General features: G+C 43.1%; 1 protein-coding gene across 2 annotated transcripts in view; it reads right to left on the bottom strand.

The window, feature by feature from the left end:
• Nucleotides 1-23,944, bottom strand: part of phaf1 (phagosome assembly factor 1) — a 115,316-nt gene that overhangs the window by 8,496 nt on the left and 82,876 nt on the right. Inside the window, exons 9-12 of one of the 2 annotated variants that reach the window (XR_010976729.1) lie at nucleotides 22,608-22,741; nucleotides 22,071-22,154; nucleotides 21,917-21,980; nucleotides 19,388-19,431 (exon numbers count right to left, since the gene is read on the bottom strand). Coding sequence is in view for 1 of the 2 variants with exons in the window: in XM_068049657.1 (XP_067905758.1) it covers nucleotides 19,388-19,431; nucleotides 21,898-21,980; nucleotides 22,071-22,154; nucleotides 22,608-22,741 (345 nt within the window). In the remaining variant the exon portion in view is untranslated. Of the gene's footprint in view, nucleotides 1-19,387; nucleotides 19,432-21,897; nucleotides 21,981-22,070; nucleotides 22,155-22,607; nucleotides 22,742-23,944 lie in introns of both variants that reach the window. The other variant, XM_068049657.1, reaches the window with a different exon arrangement.

Below are 23,944 nucleotides of genomic sequence, written 5' to 3'. Positions count from 1 at the left end.
GACAGAAGACACAGACAGCTGGACCCGCATGTACTGAAGGAAATGAGAGCTCTCTCATGCTTTATTTAAACCTTATTTATTACACTCAGAATTCTGATGTCAAACCAGATTAATTTCTTAAAAGAAAACCGCTGAATTAGACTACAGACTGTTCTACTGTTGAAGAATCTTCCCCCCACCACCACCCCCCCCCCCAAAATCGGACGGCTGCGAAGACTTCAAGCAACCTTGGACTATTCCACATTGGAAGATTTCATTTTGGCAGGAGCATAAATATGCAAGGACTCTAATTTTTTCTATTTTAAATGTTGTTTATATCTTAGTGTTAAAGAATTTAGTTTTTCTAATTATACAGTTAATTTGTTGATCTAAAGACACCTGGTTTGGTTAGCCTCATTCAGGGGTTAACAGATGGTACAATTTAGCTGGGTCTTTCTTTAATTTGGAAAGTTTAAAATGATGTTAGGCGATCTGTGGAGGGACGGGACTCTATCAACGGTGCATTTCTCCCACCACAATCAGAATTGTATATTTTGATTGAGGGCTTTGACTTGAGCGGTCAGTCATAACATATTAATTGGGTTTCTCGTCCAGGATTTGAATCATATCTTAATTGGGGGCTCGGTTGAGATTGAATCAGACTAATTTGGAGGGCTCGCATTTGAAATCATATTAATTACTTGTTTCTGAAATAACATTTAAATTGGGGTCTTGCGTTTGGCATCATATTTAATTTCTCTCGCGTCTGGAATTATATCAATTGGAAACTCAATTGTTGGGATCTAAATCTAATGCCAATTACAAACAAATAAAAGAACCAGGTCTCTTGTATAATAAGTTACAGTCTATACCATTGTATTGGCATTAGCGGTTGTTGCAGATCTTTTGGGAAAGCAGAATGCTTCCCTGCGTGACTTGATAACTTACGAAGAACAAATTAAAAGAATTGATAGCGAAATTGGGGTTGGAATTGAAATCAGGTGCCAAAAAAGCAGAGATCATTGACTTAATAGCCAAACATCTGGAATTAGAAGACGATGATGATACTGATGAAAGGGAATACGAGAGACAAGGTGGTAGCAGGTCCAAGAGTGATGCAATGGTATTGGCTAGGATTCAGTTAGAAACAAAAAAGCTTGAGGCAGAAAAAGAATTAAGAAAACTTGAATTGGAAAAAGAGGAACGGGAAAAAGAAAAAGCAATAGCAATAAGAAAACTTGAATTGGAAGACAGGAAGAGAGAGAAGGAATTTAAGTTAAAAGAGATTGAACTAAGACAAAAGGGTCAGGAAGAATCTGAATTTAGATCAGGACCCAGGGAAAAGTTTTTTAAACTTATACAGGCTTTTCCTAAGTTCGAGGAAAGGGACATAAAGGCATTTTTCATAACTTTTGAAAAAATAGCCAGATGAATTGGCCGAAAGAAAGTTGGACACTACTTATTCAAGGCAGGTTGGTAGGCAGAGCTCATGAAGCTTATACCATGCTTCCTGAAGAGGCTTCTGCAGATTATGAGATGACAAAAAAGGCTTTTCTCACTGCGTGAGAGCTAATCCCTGAAGCTTACCGTCAGAAGTTTAGGAACTTATGGAGATTGGCTGGGCAAATGTATTTAGAATTTGACAGGGTGAAGCAAATTACTTTTGACCATTGGATACGGGCATTAAAGATAGAAACCACATATGAGAACCTTCGAGAATTGATTCTCTTAGAAGAGTTAAAAAAAAAACTCCATTCCTTCAGTAACGAGAACACAGATAACCTGAAAGTTTTGAAAGCTAGGCAAGCAGCAGAGATTGCTGATGATTTGGAGCTTGTGAATAAGCCAAACTATTTTGTCCGTCACCCCCACAAATCCGAGAAGGATAGAAAGTGGGAGAGTGAAAGGAAGGAAAGTAGCCAGTGACAAGAAGAAACAGTTGGGAATACCCAGGATCACCTCCTCAGGTCAGAAAGGAAGGTGTTGAGGGTGGAAGTGAGGTTCACAAGCCATTGCAACAAAATGGGTCATCTGCGTTCAGAGTGCTGGAAATTGTGAGGTAAACCCATTGGACTTGTTGGGGTATGCAAAGTTAGTGCAGAGGAAAAGACTCTGACTGAGAGTATAGCAGACCACGCTATAGCTTTAACGACAACTGTGAATGTGAAACCAGATACTAAAACTAAAAGGAGTGCAGAGGTAAGAATAAAATACCTGAGTGTTACAATGAATTTTTGTCAAAGGGGAGAGTAACTCCATATCCTGTAAGTGAGGCAGGAAAACCTATTATACTCAGGGACACAGGAGCAACCCAAACACTCTTGCTGGGAAAGATATGAGGTTTCCACCAGAGAGCATCTTGAATGTTAAAGTTTTAGTTAATGGAATTGGTGGGGAGTATACACACATATCTTTGTATAAAGTACGCCTAGAGTGTGACTAAATATCTGGGATAGTTATGTAGGTGTTGTCCACAGTTTACCAGTGAAGGAAATTGATCGACTCCTAGGAAATGATTTGACAGGATCAAAAGTATCAGTTTCTCCTATAGTTACAGAGGAACCAAGTGAAATTAAGGAAATAGAGCAATTACAGGAACAAGTTCCAGGAATATTTCCTGCGTGTGTAGTTACCTAAGCAATGGCTAAACAGGATCCATTGTCGGAGGTAAAAGGGGCACCACAAATAGATAGCCAAGTACCTGAAACCTTATTTGGGGATTTAGATAATCCAAATGAGTTGTGGAACTGATCTTCCATCATTGCAGCACATGAAGCTGATCCAGAGATGTAGCGAATAGCATAGACAGCTCGGACAGAAGCTGAGACTAAAGCAGTTCCAGGAGGCTATTATATGGCAAACGGGGTTTTGAGGAGGAAATGGAGACCCCCTCATAGACCTGATGAAGACTGGACAGTTGTTGAACAGATAGTGGTATCACCTAAATATCGACAAGGATTATTAAGGTTAGCACACGACATTCCTTTTGCAGGACACGGGAATTCGGAAGACCAAAGCACACATATGCAAACATTACTACTGGCCAGGTCTTACAAAGGATAAGACACAATTTGGTGGGTCATGCCACACCTGTCAAATGGTGGGAAAACCACAACCTACTATAAAACCAGGGGATGAAGCATCAGTGTTACCATCGCAGGAAGAACCATTCAGCAGCCCATAGAGTGATCAAAAGAGTTGATAAGTTAGATTACTTGATTGACAAGAACCCTGATCGCAAGAACCAGTTGTGTCATATTAATATGCTCAAACAATATTATTGCAGGGAGGAGGATCAGCCAGTACAGGTATGTCAGGTAAATCGGGAGTGTTGAGAAGGAAAAGGATAGTGAGAATGAGGCAGAAGCAGGCCTCGGAAATTCAGATTGAACCTCCAACTATCCAATTAATGAATACATAATGGCTAGGAAAATTAAACAATAGGCTTTTACACTTAGAAGCAAAACAGCGTGAAGTCCTAACCAGGGTTTTCACAATGTTTCAAAAGGTTTGTAGGGATAAGTCAGGATGTACAACCATAGCTACACATTATGTGGGTTTAGGGGGAGCCATTCCATTAAAACAACATCCTTGTTGCTTAGTTCCAGACAGACAGGCCCAAGTGGAAGCAGAGGTACAATGCTGAACGGCAGCTTAGTTGAACCTAGTCGGGACAGCTGGAATTCGCAAATGGTCTTGATGTCTAAACCTTGTGGGACAGCTCAAACTGGAATAGACTCTAGAAAAGTCACTGTGGTAAAGGAGGCAGACTCCTATCCAAATTTTCATTTAAAAGGACTGTATGGACAGAGTGGGCAACACACTGTCTCTTAAAAAGACAGATGTGTTGGAGGGATACTGTCAAATTCCTTTGACACCCTAGGGTAAGAAAAAAAATCACCTGTTACACTGGACAGGGTTTTCCAGTGTCGTGATGCCACATAGGTTAAGGGGTACTCGAGAAACTTCTCAGAATAGTGAACCCAGTAGTGGCCAGTGTTCCTAGCTGTGGTGATGGACAATAGGGACATGTGGAAGGAAAACACAAAACCATTGGAAGACTATGCTTGAAAATTTTAAATGGATTAATTGGGACACCTTTTGAAAATTTAAAGCCGAAGTGTTCTGATGGAACTTGTTGCTTTAGTCTTAACATTTTAGAAAAGCGTATGCCTGTAAATGCGAAAAAAGAGTGTTAACTTTTTTTCAGATTGTATTTTTTTTTTTACACATTGTGATGAAACACATTTCAGGAACGGCGTTTCATTCCGCTGGGGCGGAGGTGTTATGATCCTGTAGTTTTTTTCCCCAGGAAGAATGCGGTGTGCCTTTAAGGCTGGAAAAGGAGCAGTACTGCTTTAAGCAACAAGCTCCAGGGACGGAGTCAAAGAATGCATTCTCATTGCCGGAATATAGCCAGAGAACAAGGACATGCGATACACTGTTGCCAACTGATGTTTGAAACTGGCTTTTGGACAGAGACACAGACAGACAGCTGGACCTGCGTGTACTGAAGGTAATGAGAGCTGTCTGTGGTTTTATTTAAATCGTATTTAGTACACACTCAGAATTCAGATGTCAAGCCAGATTAATTTCTTCAAAGAAAATAACCAATTCCTTTAACTACTGAACTGCAATTGTTGAAATTCATCGCTGGAAATAAAAGCATCAATTCAACCGCTGAATTAGTCTACGGACTGTTCTACTGTTGGAAGAACCTTTCTTTTCCCCCCATCAGACAGCTGTGAGGACTTCAAGCAACCTTGGACTATTCCATATTGGAATATTTCACTTTGGCAGGAGTGTAAATAGGTAAGGACTCTAATTTGTTTCTATTTTAAATGTTGTTTATATTTCAGTAGTGTTTAAGAATTTAGTTTTTCTAATTATACAGTTGATTTATTGATCTAAAGACACCTGGTTTGGTTAGTCTCATTCGGGGGGGATAATAGATGGTACAATTTAGAAGAGTCTTTGTTTAATTTGGAAAGTTTAAAATGTTAGGTGATCTGTGGAGGGACGGGACTGAATCAACGGTGCATTTCTCCCACCACAATCAGAATCTTATATATTGATTGAGGGCTTTGACTTGAGCAGTCAGTCGTAACAACATTCATATGTTCTCAGCGACATAGTAGGAGTACCATCTACAATTAACCAAATAAAATACACAAAACAATTAAACATTAAACTGCTTTAAAGTTTGGGTGAGAGAGTGACAAGGAGTCTGATAAACATTAAAGTCACTGAACCCTTCCAAATTGACTTACGGACAACACACGCCATCACCGCTGACTATAGTGCCTGAATAAATGTTAACTTTATACTACGATTTCTTGAATATTGGACCCAAAGATCTCTTGTGAAGACAGAGGTCAAGAATCAAATTTCTCCTATGAAAGACAGGTGATTTGCTTTGCCTATATCTGCCTTCTTTGTCAGTGAAGCACAGGCTTCAAAAACCTTATTTACAAAATCTGTGCAGTGCACGAGTCCAGCCACAAAAAGAAATGACTGCAGACATTTTAACTGTAGTGTCATAGTTTGGTAACAAAACTAGACATTTTGGTTGGCATCTTGCTTCAATATCCTCAGCTAAGTTAACAGTTGGAGTTATGCTGCACTGATACTTTTTCAAATACTGGCCAATAACTATCCACTACTTCAAGAATAGATTTCCACATCTGCATGTCAGCAGTTGGTTATTCTGATGAGTTTGCACTGGGAAGAACTGTCAAAGCTAAATTCAAACACGAGCAGGATTTCCTGCTCTCAGCACTACCACACTGCTACAGTTGTAATGATAATTAGCACCTGCCCAAGACAGTAATAAAAAGAAAACCAATATCATTGGGCCAAGAAACTCCACTGGCCAATAATTGCTGGGTGGCCATTTAAATCGAGCATAGCAATACCAGGCAGAGGTGTAACAGGACTAAAGCTGTCTAATTGGAGCTCAATTATTGGGGATGCTTAGAACTCTAGATTTCAATGCTATCTCTGAAAAATTCATGACAGATACCTGCCAACTTCCAACAAACTTGTTCCCAAGATGTCTTGATTCAATACAATTTCAGGGACAGACAAATGTTTGCTTCAACCAAATCAGGAGCAAGTGAGGTCTCCTCAATGACAACAATATAATTAACCTGCAGCGGATACTATTAAAAAGTGACTCAACACATGTAGGTGTGGGGGGAACTGGAGTGCACCAATTGTAGATCTGTGACCTGAATTTTTCGTGGATCAAAACTACAGCTATTTAGAGGATTACATTAGCCTAAGGATCACAAAGCTTTAAATGCAGCAACAGCATAGCATGCAATTGTCTTTGCACTCACCCACACCACGACACAAATAAGACTCCTTCGTCAACGATCCATCCCCATCTCCCAGCCACTGTCCCAAGCTCAACCAAGCTATTCACAACCTTAGCTTCCTATCTGATCTCAAACTGAGCTCATCACAAAGACCATTTACTTCCATCTCTAACATCTGCCTCCAGCCCATCTGGGTCTGTCTTGTTATAGATAAATTGATGCCACGACTAGTCCACAGCTCCATGCCATTATTGTCTATTAAGCAACTGCCAGGATGGTGGGAGAACTCGATAGACGGTGGTCTTTTTTCGTTTACTAATTCCTATGCCGAAACCTTCATTCATGCTTTTGGTACCTCTAGGCTCCACTATTCTAATGATTTCCTGATCAGTCCCTCATCTTCCACCCTCTTGTAGCCTTGAGCTCATCTGAAACTCCTGCCTGTATTGAGTCCTGCTCACCCATCACCTCTCTGGTCCATCAATTTAAAATGGTCATCCTGGTGTTCATATTCATCATTGGCCTCATCTCTCCCTATAGGTCATTCCCATAACCTCTGCATTCCTCCAACTCTGGGCTCACACATTCTCCACTCCCTTTGGTCTACCAATGATGACCATGCTTTCTTAAGAACATAAATAGGGAGTAGGCCATTCAGCCCTTCGAGCCCCCTCCGCCATAAAGATCACATTTGATCTAATTCAACACCATTTTCTTGCACTATCCCCATATCAGTTGATGTTTTCAATGTGTAGAAAACAATCAATCTTAGTCTTGAACATATTCAACTACTGAGCCTCCACTGCCCTCTGGGGCAGAGAATTTCAAAGCTTCACCACCCTCTGAGTGAAGAAATTCCTCCTCATCTCAGTCCTAAATGGCCTGCCCCTTATTCTGAGACTGTGTCCCCCAGTCCTAGACTCCCCAGCCCATCCTTCCTCCATCTACTCTGTCAAACCCTGTAAGAATTTTGTATTTTGTATGTTTGAATGGGATCACCTCATTCTTCGAAAGGCCCAGTCTATTTAATCTTTCCACACAGGACAATCCCTCCATCCCAGGAATTAGTTTGGTGAATCTTTATTGCACTCCCTCTATGGCAACTATATCTTTCCTTAGACCAAAACTGCACACAATACTTCAGGTGCTATCGCACCAAGGCCTTATATAATTGCAGCAAGACATCTCTACTCCTATACTCAAATCCTCGTCATAAAGGCCAACATACCATTTAAAGCCTGGCTACCCGACCTGAACCCGAATGGACCAGACTACGTGTCGGGCTCAGGTTGGGTCGAAATTCCGAGTCCAGCATTCAGGCTAGGGTCAGGTCGGGCTGGACACTGCTGGGATCAGGCTTACCCATGATTCCCCACAACTCCGCCTGCAGGAACAGCCTGCTGCCAGAACAGATGAAGGAGATTCGGGTCGGGTGCGAAAAAAAATTGAAGGGCTCGGGCTGGGTTTGGGTTGGCTGTGGTTGGGTCTTATTTTTATATCCGAGCCATGCTTTAATACCATTTGCCTTCTTAATTGCTTGCTGTACCTGCGTGTTGGCTTTCAGTGACTCATGAACAAGGGCATCTAAGTCCCTTCCAAGTTCAAGACTTCTACACCTCTCACCATTTAAAAAATACTGTGCATGTCTGTTTTTCCTACCAAAGTGGATAATCTCAAATTTCTCCACATTGTATTCCATCTGCAAAATTTCTGCCTATTCATTTAGCCTCTCCAAATTCCCTTGAAGAATTTTTGCATCCCCCTCACAAATTTCACTTCCACCTAGGTTTTGTGCCATTTGCAAACTTGGAAATATTACATTTAATCCCCCCATTCAAATCATTGATATAGATTGTGAATATCTGTGGCCCAAGCACTGATCCTTGCTAGTCACAGCCTGCCAACCTGAAAATGACCCATTTATTCCTACTGTTTTCTGCACATTATCCAGATCTCAATCCATGCCAGTATATTCCCCCCAATCCCATGTGCTCTAATTCCGTTTACTCACCTCTTGTGTGGGACCTTATCAAAAGCTTTCTAAAAATCTAAATATACCAAATCCACCGGTTTCCCCTTGACCTATTCTGCTAGTTACATCCTCAACTATCAAGTCTGTAGTTCCCCGTTTTCTCTTCCCCCTTCTTTCTTAAATAATGGGGTTACAATTGCCATCTTCCAATCTGCAGGATCCATTCCAGAGTCTACAGAATTTTGAAAGATGACCACCAATGCATCTACCATCTCTACAGCCACCTCTTTGACACTCTGGGATGTAGATCATCAGGTCCAGAGGATTTATCTACTTTAAGTCCCATTAATTTCTATAGTACTTTTTAAAAAAAATATTAATGTCTTGCAGTTCCTCATTTACACTAGTCCCTTGATTCTCCAGTATTTCTGGGAGGTTTTTAGTATTTTCCTCCACCAAGACAGACAGACAGCTAGACATCAAGTATTTTAGTTTCGCTGCCACTTCCTTATTCCCCACTATAAATTCTCTTGACTCTGCTTGTGAAGGACCCACATTTGTTTTTGCTAATCTTTTCCTTTTTACATATCTATTGAAGCTTTTACAGTCTGTTTTTATGTTTCTTGCGAGTTTACGATCATTCTATTTTCCCTTCTTTTTCTTGGTCTTCCTTTGCAGGATTCTAAAATGCTTCCAATCTGCAGGCTTACTTTTTTGGCATAAACCACTTATACACCACTTCCTTTGATAATAACACAATCCTTCATTTCTTTCATTAGCCACAGTTGGAACACTTTCCTTGCTTGGATTTTTCTGCATTATAAGGAATGCATTTTTGTTGTAAACTATGTATTAGTTCTTTAAATGTTAGCCATTGCCTGTCATACCCTGTTAACGTTGTTTCCCAATCCAGAGACAATTTGCCCCTCATACCTACATAGTTTTCTTTGCTTAGATACAAGACCCTAGTTTCTGATTGAAGTACATCACTTACAAACTAAATGTAAAATTCTATTATATTATGGTCATTCTTTCCTAAAGGCTCTTTTACAAGATTAATTAGCACTTTTTCATTGCACAATGAGATCGAAACTAGCCCATTCCTTAGTTGGTTCCTCAACGTACTGCTCTAGAAAGCCATCTCGCATACATTCCAAGAATTTGTCCTTCACAACATTAGTACCAATTAGGTTCACCCAGTCTATGTTTTTTTTAATTCTTCATGGGATGTGGGCGTCGCTGTCTAGGACAGCATTTATTGCCCATCCCTAATTGCCCTTAAACTGAGTGGCCATTTCAGAGGGCATTTTAAGAGTCAACCACATTGCTGTGGATCTGGAGTCACATGTAGGCCAGACCAGGTAAGGACAGCAGATTTCCTTCCCTAAAGGACATTACTGAACCAGATGAGTTTTTACAACAATCGACAATGGCTTCATGGTCACTCTAGACTAGTTTAATTCCAGATTTTATTAATTGAATTCAAATTTCACCATCTGCTGTAGAGCAGATATATGTAGAGTAAACTATAGAACCATAGAAAAGTTACGGCACAGAAGGAGGCCATTCAGCCCATCGGGTCTGCGACGGCTAAAAAAAAAATAGCCGCTCAATCTAATCCCACCTTCCAGCACCTGGTCTGTAGCCTTGCAGGTTACAGTACTTCAGGTGCATGTGCAGGTACTTTTTAAAGAGAGAGTTGAGGATTTCTGCATCCACCACCATTCCTGGCAGTGAATTCCAGACACCCACCACCCTCTGGGTGAAAAAGTTTTATGCCCCCTCTAATCCTTCAACCAATCACCTTAAATCGGTGCCCCCCGTAACTGACCTCTCTGCTAGGGTAAACAGATCCTTCCTGTCTACTCTATCCAGGCCCATCACAATTTTGTGCACCTCAATTAAGTCACCCCTCAGCCTCCTCTGTTCTAAGGAAAATTACCCTAGCCGATCCAATCTTTCCTCATAGCTGCAACTTTCAATCCCTGGCAACATCCTTGTAAGCCTCCTCTGTACTCTCACAAGAGCAATTATGTCCTTCCTGTAATGTGGTGACCAGAACTGTACACAATACTCTGGCTGTGGCCGAACCAGCGTTTTATACAGTTCCAGCATTACATCCCTGCTTTTGTATTCTATACCTCAGCCAATAAAGGAAAGCATTCCAATTGCCTTTTTCACCACTTTATCTACCTGTCCTGGGACCTTCAGGGACCTGTGGACATACTCTCCAAGGTCTCTCACTTCTTCTACCCCTCTCAATATTCTCCCATTTATTGTGTATTCCCTCGCTTTGTTTGCCCTCCCCAAATGTATTACCTCACACTTCTCTGCATTGAATTCCATCTGCCACTTTTCCACCCACTCAACCAAACCATTGATAACATTCTAGAGTCCATAGCTATCCTCTTCACTGTCAACTACACGGCCAATTTTTGTGTCATCTGCAAATTTCCCAATCATGCCTCCCACATTTAAGTCCAAATCATTTATACCACAAATAGCAAGGGACCTAACACTGAGCCCTGTGGAACGCCACTGGAAACCGCTTTCTATTCACAAACATCCGACTACTACCCTTTGTTTCCAGTCACGGAGCCAATTTTGGATCCAACCTGCTACATTCCCCTGCAGCCCATGGGCTTTCATTTTACTGACCAGCCTGCCATGCAGGACCTTGTTAAATGCCTTACTAAAATCCATGTAGACCACATCCACTGCACTACCCTCATCAATTCTCCTTGTTACTTCCTCAAAAAACTCAATCAAGTTAGTAAGATATGACCTTCCCTTAACAAATCCATGCTGACTATCCATGCCTTTCTAAGTGGCAGTTTATCCTGTCCCTCAGAATTGATTCTAATAATTTGCCCAACACTGAAGTCAGACTGACCAGCCTATAATTATTTGGCCTTTTTATGGTACAACGCTCCCAAACCTGCAATCCTCTGGTACCTCGCCTGTATCTAGTGAGGATTTGAAGATGATTCTCAGAGCATCTGCTATTTTCTCCCTGGCTTCCTTGAACAACCTGGGGTACAATTCTTACAGCCCTGGTGATTTATCCACTTTCAAGGATTAAAATCCACAATTATTACTGTATTATCTTTGTTACATGCACCTCTAACATCATGATATATACAGTGATTTACATCACTGTTGTCTGGTAACCTATAAACAACTCCCACCAATGTTTTGTGCCCCTTGCCATTTCCTAGTTCTACCCAATCTGATTCTACATCTTGATCTTTAGAACAAAGGTCACCTCTCACTACAGTATGAATGCCCTCTTTAATTAATAGAGCTATCCCTCCACCCTTTCCAGCCTTCCTAAATATCAAGTATCCTTGGATATTCTGGTCCCAGCTTTCGTTTCCTTGTAGCCACATCTCCGTAATGGTTAATCAGGTCATACAATATTGTTACGACCAGGTGAGCAATGCCTAGGGGATCTCTTGCTGTCTTTACCTGGTCTTAGTGCAACAGGGTTTAATTTTAAAACACACTGTTTTGAGTTCCCCTTATTGAGAATCTGTGTTCGCAGTTTCCAATTACAAGGCAAAAAACTGAGCACACATACGCTTTCTTTGGTTTAAAGCGGAAAAAGGAAATTTATTAAACCCTTAAAACTTAAACTCTATGTTTAGTTTAGAGATACAGCACTGAAACAGGCCCTTCGGCCCACCGAGTCTGTGCCGACCATCAACCACCCATTTATACTAATCCTACACTAATTCCATATTCCTACCACATCCCCACCTGTCCCTATATTTCCCTACCACGTACCTATACCAGGGGCAATTTATAATGGCCAATTTACCTATCAACCTGCAAGTCTTTGGCATGTGGGAGGAAACCAGAGCACCCGGAGAAAACCCACACAGACACAGGGAGAACCTGCAAACTCCACACAGGCAGTACCCAGAATTGAACCCGGGTCGCTGGAGCTGTGAGGCTGCGGTGCTAACCACTGCGCCATCTGTGCCGCCCATGGTTCATGCTTACGGATATACGACGCGCTCACGCTAGTATGAACACGCGATATAAACATGCAGATAGGAATAGAAAAGAGAAAAGTAGAACAGTTTGTGACAATATCTTGTTCCTGTTTCTCGTGCTCGCTGTAATCCTTGATTGAAGCTATGGTCTTGTGATTCGTTGGGGCCCAGTAATCTTCTTAAAACTTTGCTCACACGGCAAACCCTTCTGAGTTTCATGTATTTTCACGAGATTCAGTTCCGTGGGAAGAGAAGAAGATAGGCAGGCAGAGAAGATCTTCTTAGTCCATGAGCACAAGGCTTTCTCTTCCTTTGTTGGGAGTTTCAAATTCAAAACAGCTCCCAGAGTGCTCAGCAGGTTAGCCATGTGACTAGCTCCTTATATGGAACGGTCCCTTCGCTTTCTCTGCCTTTGTTGGAAGTTCAAATCCAAAAGGTCCAGCCAGTTAGACATGTGACTAAAACTGGTTTGATCACTTCTCTGTGTTAGAGAAACTGAGTCCCCATTGTTTCAACATTGTCTGGTACTATGCAAATGTCCTTCCAGTCCAGGTTTGCAATTTTTAAGTTTGAATGTTCATGTGGCAAAATGACACGTGCCTCAGTCTTGGCAGCTTGGGGGTTTGCCTGACATCTTCACAGTCAGGGGAATGAAAGGCGATTTGAAGAAAATGGCACATTCTGTTGCAGAGTTTGAGGGGAATAAGAGATACAGAAAGAAACCATGCGTTTCTCTCATTCATTCACCACTCTTGAAGCTCATTAAAATGGTCTGGTCTGGGGGCCAGGGCTGCTTTAATTCCCCCTTTCCGCACCCCCCCAGGAGTGTTAGTAGTGGGCGTGTCTACCCTGAACTCCCTGATTCATGCAAAGACTTTTGGCTTCAGGGGATGAGTGTTCCCCTTTCCACTGACTGTGGGGGAGGAGTCTCTGTTACTCTCCCCTTTGTTCTCTGGGACACTCGTACCTGCAGGTATTTGTGCAAACTTAACTGCATTTTCCAGTGACACTTCGACTAGGTGAAGCATCACCTTCACGGTTTCTCTGGCCCCCCCCCCCCCCCACCCCGCCAAGAGATCTCTCTTTGTCTCAGCAAGTTCCTGTAAATGCTGTTAGCAACTCTGGTGGGGTGCTTCTAGAGTCTGCATTTACATAAGAGGATGTGGGGTCTAACTTTGCACATTTTCCTGGGCTGGTTGACCAGGCAGTAAGGGTTTATACCCGGGATTCTTCCCTGACTTCCTTTAACCTGCCCTCTGGGTCACTTTTCCCCCTTCTCCTTCTAAACATTTGCCAGCCATGTGCCTGCCTGTCCCCTTTTGTCCTCAGCAGGGGTCCCTTACAGTTCACCAGCCCTCTGTAGGAGGGTCCTCCTAAAACTGGACTTAGGGGTGCAGGTTTCAGTGTAGGTTGGGGTTTCCCCTCAACCTGGCACATGTGGCAACTCCTGCAGTACTCCACCACATCCTTGTGGAGTTTTGGCCAGTCAAACTGTTATCTTATGCAGGCTTTGGTCTTTTGTATACTGGCATGTACAGCTACTGTAGTCACTTGGGCCCTTAATATTTCTCCCCAGTACCTCTGTGGCACCACTAACTGGTGAACTACTGTCCATCCTTGCCCTCCGGTCTGTCAGGAGAACTCCATTTCCTCATCAGTACCTCACTCTTCAATTAGTAGCAGTCAGGGACTCCCTCTGCTTCACTTTCAGACTGGGCAGCCTGTGCTAACCCTCGCAATACTGGGTCAGCTCGCTGAGCTTCACCTAGGGAAAATCCATTTAATTCATTCTCTGGGTTTCCTAACTTTCCAAAGAAAGTCTCGGACAGGCAGACCTCATGGTCATCTGCCTGCAGCATCAATGCAGTCTCCTCTGGGGGAGCTGGTTTGATCATGGCCTGACCCATTACATTCAGGGACTCTGCAGGAGACCATCTCCTGCCACCGCCCTGTCTCTGACCACCTGCTGTCTTCCTTTCACTGCTGGGGGGAGCTACCACCTTCACACCCGCCAGATTACCTAGGAGCCGGTCAACCCTGTCCACAGGCAAACTAGGGACGATCCCTACAGTCTCCGGTCCCGAAACTATGGCACATGCCAGGTGCAACCGGTGTAGAGGTACAGACATACACTGCCCTCCAATAGCATTCACCACCATTTTGGTGTTCACTGCATTCTGGGGGGAAAGGTCAGGCCTTTTCCCGGTAAAAGGGATCTGGTAGCCAGTGTCCCTGAGAATCACTACGGGCTTGCTTGCCCTACTCAAGGGATACGGGGTTACTTTGCCTTCAGAGACAAAACCCTGATAAACCCTCAGGAATCCTATTAACTTTTCCTGCACTGGCTGTAGTAAGCTTCCTGGGTTGCACTCTGACAGCAGTCAAAGCCACAGCCCGTTCCGTGTTTTCCATCAGGCACTCGTCTTCACTGAGCGAGTGTGCCCTGATTAACCCTACTGGTTTCCCCTTTAATTTCCAGCAGTCAGCTTTTAAATGCCCTGCCTTGTTACAGTGGAAGCACACAGATCGCTGGACCTCACTCTTGCGCACAGCACCTTCCTTTTTGGCTGAAGGAGGGCCCCCTGCATCTCCTGCTTTCCTTTCTCTTCCAGGACTACCTTGGCTTCTATCACCTTTCCACCCTTTGTCCTTTTAGGATTTATGGGGGAGATCAGGAAAGGTTCTCCCCTGGGAAACCGACTTAAGGATTAAAGAAAATTCATCGGCCAGAACATCTGCTTGTCGGGCTCCCTGAACCCGCTGCTCCTCGACATGAGTTTTTATTGAGAATGGGAGAGTGTTTTAAAATTCCTTTAACAGGCTTACTTCTCAGTCTTGTAGCTGAGCTGTATTTTTAAAGCCCTCAGCCACTGGTCAAAAGCCAGCTGGCTTGCTTCTTTCAAACTCCAGATAGGTTTGATTGGCTTGCTTTTTGAGGGTTCTAAACTTTTGGCGGTAGGTTTTGGGTACTAATTCGTATGCCCCAAGGATAGCATTTTTGGTCAGTTCATAGTTTGATGAACTCTCATCTGGCAGCGAGGAATAGACCTCATGGGCTTTTCCAGTTAGTTTGCTTTGCAGTAAGAGACCAGGTCTCAGGTGGCCATTTTAGCTGCCTTGCCAATTTCTTGAAAGACACGAAAAAACACTTCCACATCTTCCTCATTGAATTTTGGAATCAATTGAACTAGTTTCATCAATCTTGTACCCAAGCCTGAATTCTGATCCTCCATATTGGCTATGCTTTCACTAGGGTTACTCTGTCACCCCCCCCAGCTAACTCAAGCCACCTCAACTCTCTTCGCATTCTTTCTGGAATATTCTCTCTCTCCTCTCACTCTCGTTCCCTTTGTTTTTCTTCACATTCCATTGGGAAGGCTCTATCTTTCTTCCTCTCCTGCCGCTCTCTCCTTGTCTTCGAATTCAAGTTTCCTCTGTTCCAATTGTAACTTTGTTAGCAGTACCCTGTCTGGGTCTGCTTCTGCTTTGTCAGATTCATTGGAAAAATGGCTGGCTACTAGCCTTAGGAGTTCAAACTTCCTAGCCTTGCACGTACAGTGATCCCACATTACTCAGCCATTTTTCTTAACTCCTCCATAGACCGTGCTTTTAACTTATCCCAAGTTACTTCACCCTGGCTTGGAGAGCTACTCGCTTCACTTGCAGTCATGTTAGTATTCAATCACACACCACAAGAAAACCTGTATTGATTTGCTCTTCTTGATTGACAACAATTTAGCTTCTCACTTCCAATTTCCACTTGTTTGTCTGTGGGTAACAATCCAGAAGCTAGCACCCAATTTTTGTTATGACCAGGTGAGCAATGTTTAGGGGATCTCTTGCTGTCTTTACCTGATCTTATTGTAACAGGGTTTGATTTTAAACACACTGTTTTGAGCTCCCCTTTTTGTGAATCTGTATTCACAGTTTCCAATTATAAGGCAAAGAACTGAGCACACATAGGCTTTTTTTTATTTTATTATAAGAGATACAGCACTGCAACAGGCCCTTCGGCCCACCGAGTCTGTGCCGACCATCAACCACCCATTTATACTAATCCTACATTAATCCCATCTTCCTACCCCATCCCCACCTTCCCTCAATTCCCCTACCACCTACCTATACTAGGGGCAATTTATAACGGCCAATTTACCTACCCCAACCTGCAAGTCTTTTGGCTTGTGGGAGGAAACCGGAACACCCGGAGAAAACCCACGCAGACACAGGGAGAACTTGCAAACTCCACACAGGCAGGACCCAGAATTGAACCCGGGTCGCTGGAGCTGTGAGGCTGCAGTGCTAACCACTGCACCACTGTGCCGCTTTCTTTGGCTTAAAGAAAAAAAAGGAAATTTATTAAAACCTTAAAACTTAAACTCGAATACGGTTCACGTTTACGGATCTACGACGCGCTCACGCCAGCATGAACACGCGATATAAACATGCAGACAGGAATAGAAAAGAGAAAAGATAACAGTTTGAAGCAATATCTTGTTACTGTTTCTCGAGTTCGCTGTAGTCCTTGATTGAAGCTATGGTCTTGCGATTCATTGGGGCCCAGTAATTATCTTAAAACTTTGTTCGTGTGGCAAATCCTTTTCTCTGAATTTCATGTGTTTTCACGAGATTCAGTTCTCTGGGAAGAGATGAAGGCAGGCAGACAGGACATGCAGGCAGTGGAGATCTTCTTAGTCTATGAGCACAAGGCTTTCTCTGCCGTTGTTGGGAGATTCAGATTCAAAACAGCTCCCAGGGTGCTCAACAGATTAGTCATGTGACTAGTTCTGTATATGGAACAGTCCCTTCACTTTCGCTGCCTTTGTTGGAAGTTCAAATCCAAAAGATCCAGCCAGTTAGAAGTGACTGGAACTGGTTTGACCATTTCTGTGTATTGGAGAAACTGCCGAGTCCCCATTGTTTCAACATTGTCTGGTGCTATGTAAATGCCTTTCCAGTCCGGGTTTGCAATTTTTAGGTTTTAATGTTCATGCGGCAAAATGACGTGTGCCTCAGTCTTGGCAGGTGGGGTAGTTTGTCTGACAATATGAATTACTATTTGAGCTGACAATTCACCTGTTTTATTGCAAATGCTGTAGGCAGATACAGAGCCTTTAATTCAGCTTTTTTTAAAAACTAAATTTGTACATTCTGGCCCTATCTGCTGGCACACTCTTAAGTTTGCAAATCCCTTCCTGCCATACTCTGATCATTACCTTTATTGCTACCTTGATCTATTGTCTTGTCATTTCCCTGTAATTTACTGAATCTTCCCGCACTTAATCTCTTCACCCCCCAATTTAGTTTAAAGCCCTCTCTACTTCTAATTATATGACTCACTAGAGCACTGGTCCCAGCACAGTTCAGGTGAAGTCCATCCCGATGGTACAGCCCCCACTTTCCCCAGTACTAGTGCCAGTGCCCCACGAACTGGAACCCACTTCTCCCAGCCCAGTCTTTGAGCCATGCATTCATCTCTCTAATCTTATTTATCTTGCCTTGTCCTACCTATGCTGTTGGTACCCAAATTGACCACGACAACTGGATCCTCCCCTTCCCACTGCAAGTTCCTCTCCAGCCTTGAGCAGATATCCCAAAACCTGGCACCAGGCAGGCAACATGGCCTTCTGGATTCTCGCTCTCAGGTGCAGAGAACAGCTTCTATCCCCCTGACTATACTGTCCCCTACAATCACTACATTCCTTTTAACTCCCCCCACTCAAATGTCCTCCTGTACCATGATGCCAGGGTCAGTCTGCTCATCCACACTACATCCCTCGCTCTTGTCCATACAAGCCGCAAAAATCTTAAAATTGTTGCTCAATTGCAAGGGCTGAGGCTCCTCCACTCCCACCTTCACGATTCCCTTACCTGCTTGACTCGCAGTCTCACACTCCTGTCTCTGACCACTGACCAAATCAGACGACCCTATCCTGAGGGGCGTGACTGCCATCTGGAACTAAGTGTCCAGGTAACTTTCCCCCTCTCTGATGCATTGCAGTGTCTGCAGCTTGGCCTCCAACTCATTAACATGCCGAAGCTCCTCAAGCTGCAGATACTTACTACATGGGTGGTTGCCATGGTTTGCAGTGGCATCTAGGAGCTCCCACATGCTGCAGACGTGACATCTGTGCGTTAAATTTTTAAAAATTTCCCCTCTTCACCGAACTCCCAACTTCACTCTCTATGCATTCAAGCAGCAGTCAATGCAGACAAGCAGCACTCAGAGTATTCCTGTTAAAGCCTGGAAGAAACTTAACTTGCCTCTTAAGAGTACTTCTTAGTTAATTATTAAATGTAAACAAAAACTAGACTTGAGATTAACCCTCAAGATCCCCTCACTTACCAAACTCCTAACTTCACACTGTGCATTCAAGTAACAAATTAGTGCAGACATCTCAGCTCTAAGCTGTGGAATCCTTCCAAACCCTCTACCTCTCTCTTTCCTCCTTAAAACCCACTGCAAGCCAAGCTTTTAGTCAGCCTCTCCAAGGACCCGGTGTCAATTGTTATTTGATTAAGTTTCTGAAGTGTCATGGAATACATTCCCAGATTGAAAGGATTATATGGACGCAATTTGTTATTGTTGATGTGCTACGTTGTCACCAGCAAGTAAACCCCATTTTTATTTCAAGAGTTAACAGAGTTGCTTTCAAATACACCGTTACTCGGAACACAGCTAACAGAGATGGGCGTGAGGAGCAAGATATACACAGTATCCATAAACAACCCTGCTGACTGGAATTGAGGCTCTAGCAGTTAATTTGAAAAATAAATTCTTTTAAATAGAAAATAGCTTTCAAAATGAAACCACATTGTACTAGAATGGAATGCTGAATCTAAATTTGTTCAACGTAATAAAAAGGTAAACAAAGCATTAACTACTCATTTGTTCTGTCGATTGCTCTCTTATCTCAGCAACTATTTCCTTCATCTCTTCAACTGGACACAGTGCCATACCAGGTAGTTCATTTAATCATGGAGCTGCAACCTCTTCTTCCAAGAAGATCTGTTTTGAATTCTCGGGAACTATCTGCTTTCCAATGCAAAAAGAAAGCTGAAATCTGCCCCAATAGCAGGATTGCACCCACCCCCATCTGTTCCAAAGAAAGGGATCTCACCTCGTTTAACTGCAAGTGGGATTTTGAAATCACAACGATGGTATCTGTGCAAAATAAAAGAAGAAAGTCTATTAAATGCCTGAGGTCATCCATTCCACAGAACAGCTGAGATTCCCACCCTCCCAATACCCAGGAGAGTCAATACCCCTAAACTGAACTCAATAACCCAGAGAAATCAGAATCCCACACACCAAATATCCACATGACATAGGACAGTCAAGACTACTACTTGAAATGTCAGGAATAGTGTAGAAGGCAAGTTAACTCGCAATCAAATTGCAAATCCAAAAAGGATTTGCCTGAATCTAACAAACATTTCCCAGCCACTCGAGGGGACTGCTTCCACACTGATGGCTATCCAACTTTCAGAAGCACAAGGTGCCACTTTGAATACCTGAGGTATTCTTTTCAGAGATTAATCTATTCTCAAATTTCCATATTTGCAGGAGCTTTAACAACTAACCTTCAAAGGACTGCAGAAACACCATCACAAAAAAAAAAAAAGAGTACAACTCATATAGGACCATGGATAAAATTACACGTCTTTGGTTCAAGCTTCGACAGCAAACTCTTTAAAGTAAATGCAACACCACTGAAACAGCTGTACACAGCGCAGTGCATCCCATGCCAGATAAGTCCTAAAATGATTAAAGCCTAGGCATCCTTTGAATGAATTCATAGTCTGCTAGGTAGGTTTAAGACAACATGGGTGGTGAACAGTAAAATCACCACTTGCTGTCCAGTGCCTGCCTCCCAGACTGGATTCATATCTGTACGTTACACACTTCATTTATAATAAACACAGGACAGTGGCAGACGCACAGATCTCAGCCAATCGGATGTAATACTATCCAGTTAACGCGCCATTTCGTGTAACAATTAAAGATTAGACAGGTTTTTTTTAATCCAAGCACCCCAGCGATTTCCTTCACTGATCAGTCTGCAAGTAACTTGTGGCATCATGTTCAATTTTACCATGCAGCTCAAATGCACTCATCCCTCAGCCAGCACTAGGATCTTTAGTCAAGGTAACCAACAATCCTTCATTACCTTGCTCAAGTTACCCAAATGCTGGCAGACTTCTCAACTGTTCCAGCATCACAGCTGAGCCAACACTAAGCTTACTTAATGTGCACAAGTGCATACTTTCCAGCAGGGATTCACTGGACAGCCATCTGAAGCAAGAAGCTTCGCCAAATCCTACCACCCTCCCTACCTTCTTTACATATGGCTGTTGTACCAGCGGTTGAACCGTTGACCTTCCTGAACTGTATGACCCCATTAGGCAGCGCATTCATTCACTGGGCAGTCAGGACCAGACTCTCCAAAGTACCATATGCCTATCTATAGTAACCTATGAGGCCCATCAGTACTGAACAAGGCATATTGTCTCAGTAGATCAGTTGGTCAACTCAGTTCTGAAGAAAAGTCAGACCTGAAATGTTAACTGTTTCTCTCTCCACAGATGCTGCCAGACCTGCTGAGTATTTCCAGCACTTTGTCATTTCAGATTTCCAGCATCTGCAGTATTTTGCTTTTATTTTTAAGGCATATTTTCTACCTGTACAATGCTGAACGGGGCTTGCACAGCAGTTTTAGTTTAGTTTAGAGATACAGCACTGAAACAGGCCCTTCGGCCCACCGAGTCTGTGCCGACCATCAACCAACAATTTATACTAATCCTACACGAATCCCATATTCCAATAACATCCCCACCTGTCCCTATATATTTCCCGACCACCTACCTATACTAGGGACAATTTATAATGGCCAATTAACCTATCAACCTGCAAGTCTTTGGCACGTGGGAGGAAACCGGAGCACCCGGAGGAAACCCACGCAGACACAGGGAGAACTTGCAAACTCCACACAGGCAGTACCCAGAATTGAACCCAGGTCGCTGGAGCTGTGAGGCTGCGGTGCTAACCACTGCACCACTGTGCAATGGAAGCAGCTCCACAACATGCTTTAAAAGCTGCTCTCAGCATTCACTTTACAGCACAAAAATATACAGCTCAACTTCAAAAGGAGAGCAGCCCAGCAGCAAGTAACATGTTCAGAATGTATTCCTGTAACAGCTGCAAGCCTTCTGCACGAAATACAGTTCCACGAGAATCTGTAATTCTTTTACACCTCTTTCAAATGGCAGTTTTTGTTTTAAAGACAGGAACCTATACAGTGAGCACTGGCTGAGTATTCAGCTGAGAGGGGCATCGGTGCTAAACTTCTTGCTGCCCTCACCCAAAACCATCCCCCCCACCGCCTCCAAAACACACATATACACTTTTCAGCAGAGGTCATCGGTCAGTCAGGAGCCAAAACCTTGGGCAATTTTTGCTTGTCTGGATTGTCAATGTAAATATTTAGCTTTAAATGCATTTTTCCTTCTAAAAACCATAGTTTCAAAATTTAAGAGTAGGAATGGCCTCCTTCTATACTGTATCATTCTAGGATTCCAAGTCTACAACTCTCACTGGAATGCAGTGCGTACTGCTGCAGTTGACACTCACATATTGAAGTTGTAATGACCTGGGTAGTTGGTGTGAAGGACAAATTTCTTCACCTGATGTGTGGTGGCATCAAACAGGACATCCTGTCAAGGAGAAAGAGATGAATAGAAGTTGTAGGAAGCAAACAGTGTAATGCCAACTCATCAGCAACAAATGAGATTGCAGATACGCACCACTCCCAGAGTAAAGTAGTTGAAAAAGTAGTCATTGCACTTGGAGGGAACTTGCTTGTGAGGGGAGGGAGAGTGGATCTTCATCTGTAGACACAAAGAGATAATCCAGCAATAGTCACAATGAGCACAGTTCAATGTTGCAAAGGAGCAGACTACCAAATTTAGCTCTCTACATGCTCTACAACAATTTGGGCATAATGGGCGTGGCTCCATAGCCAGAGTTTCCACAAACATGAAGGATATTTATCCCTGTTACCACCCAGTGCTAGATGTGGGAGTATAGTTAGGTCTTCAGGACATGAACTGAAACTGTACAGTATAGAAAAATGCAGACGGTGCATCAAAGGTCACCGGCATAAAACACGAGATGGGAAGTGCACAACCTTTTATTGCTTAAAAAACACTTTGCACTGGACGCAACAACTCCTGATAACGACCTGCAACAAATAAGTTCAATCCCAGACTTGCACCATAACCCTCAGGAGTTACACTTTCACAAATTCTTATCACCCTAACTGACCCTCAAGTCAGGCTCACCTTGTCTTCCGACTTGTAGAAGACCTTGTGTGGAGATCCCAAAGCACTCAGCACATCCTGGCAGGAATCCCCAAAATATACACAGCGCTCAAACATATGCATCTTTGTATCTGCCAATACCCCGGGGCCACAACCTGCAACCAGAGAGAGCGGCAGCTTAGAATCAGCTCACAGAGCTCAGTACATTGGGGAAAAGGAACATGTTGCACTTTTGCCAAGACAGTAAAATTTATTCAAGTTAACAAAATACTGGCACCTGGTGCCAAAGCAGTCTGGCTGAATGTTCTGCACCATGAAATGTCCACGTTTGGGTTTCAAACACTCCCTCCCCCACTAAACAGAGTATTTCAGCTGAATTAAGCAAGTGGAAATTGGGTATGCTGCAAGGCTACCTTCTATCCTTCAACATCTCATATCAAGCTTTAAACAAACACTAGCAGAAATTAGGGAAGGGGGTCACCTGTCAGCATTTTCAGACAGGAGGCCAGGTCTGACGACTGCTAAAGTTGGAAGGAACAGAAATATAAATAAATCCCTATTCAGTAGCTGTGCTACATTGTTAACTATTACAGAATGTATTATTGATTAACAGTTAACCATAACCACAGCATGGTTTAAGTTAAATTTCACATTTATTACATGGCATTCCAGGATTTTTTAACCGGCACTTTAGGGATGAGATTCTGTAACTCTGCCCACTTCAAATCAGGCCAACAAATGCACAGTTCATGAGTAAATCAAATTCCATTTTTATTAAATGAGGTTACCAAGAATCATTAATATTTTGGACATCGTACTCTGCAATTCTACCCATCTTTCCAAGGCAAACCACAGATTGTTGGTTTTAAGTATAGAAAATGGAATGGAAATGTCACTGTTTCTGGTGCTCTAGTTTGGAAATAAAATGCACTGTTGGAGCTCCCCAATGACTTACCTGCCAAAAAGACCAAAAGGTCTGAGGTCAGTACAAAGTTAGCTGATCTGTCAGGTTGGCAATGGGGCCTATGTAATAGGCATCAGCACCCAGGATTAAGAGGGTAAAACCCTCATCTATGCTTCGGTCAACACCCCCCCCCACCCCCACTAAACTCGACTATTCCAATGCTCTCCTTGCCAGCCCCTCATCCTCCACAAACTCCAGCGCCTTCAAAACTCTGCTGCTCGGCGCCTAATCTGCACAGAGTCCCACTGACCAGCAGCCCTGTGCTCATCGATCTACATTGAGTCTCAGTCCCTCAATCCCTGGACCTTAAAGTTCTCCTCCTATTGTTCAAATAACTCTTATGGTCTCAACCCTCCCCATCTCTATAACCTTCTCTACAATGTTAGAGACAGGT

The sequence above is a fragment of the Heterodontus francisci genome, chromosome 17, assembly GCF_036365525.1.
Source record: "Heterodontus francisci isolate sHetFra1 chromosome 17, sHetFra1.hap1, whole genome shotgun sequence".
Lineage (NCBI taxonomy): Eukaryota > Metazoa > Chordata > Chondrichthyes > Heterodontiformes > Heterodontidae > Heterodontus > Heterodontus francisci.
This window is presented reverse-complemented; position numbering and strand designations above follow the sequence as displayed.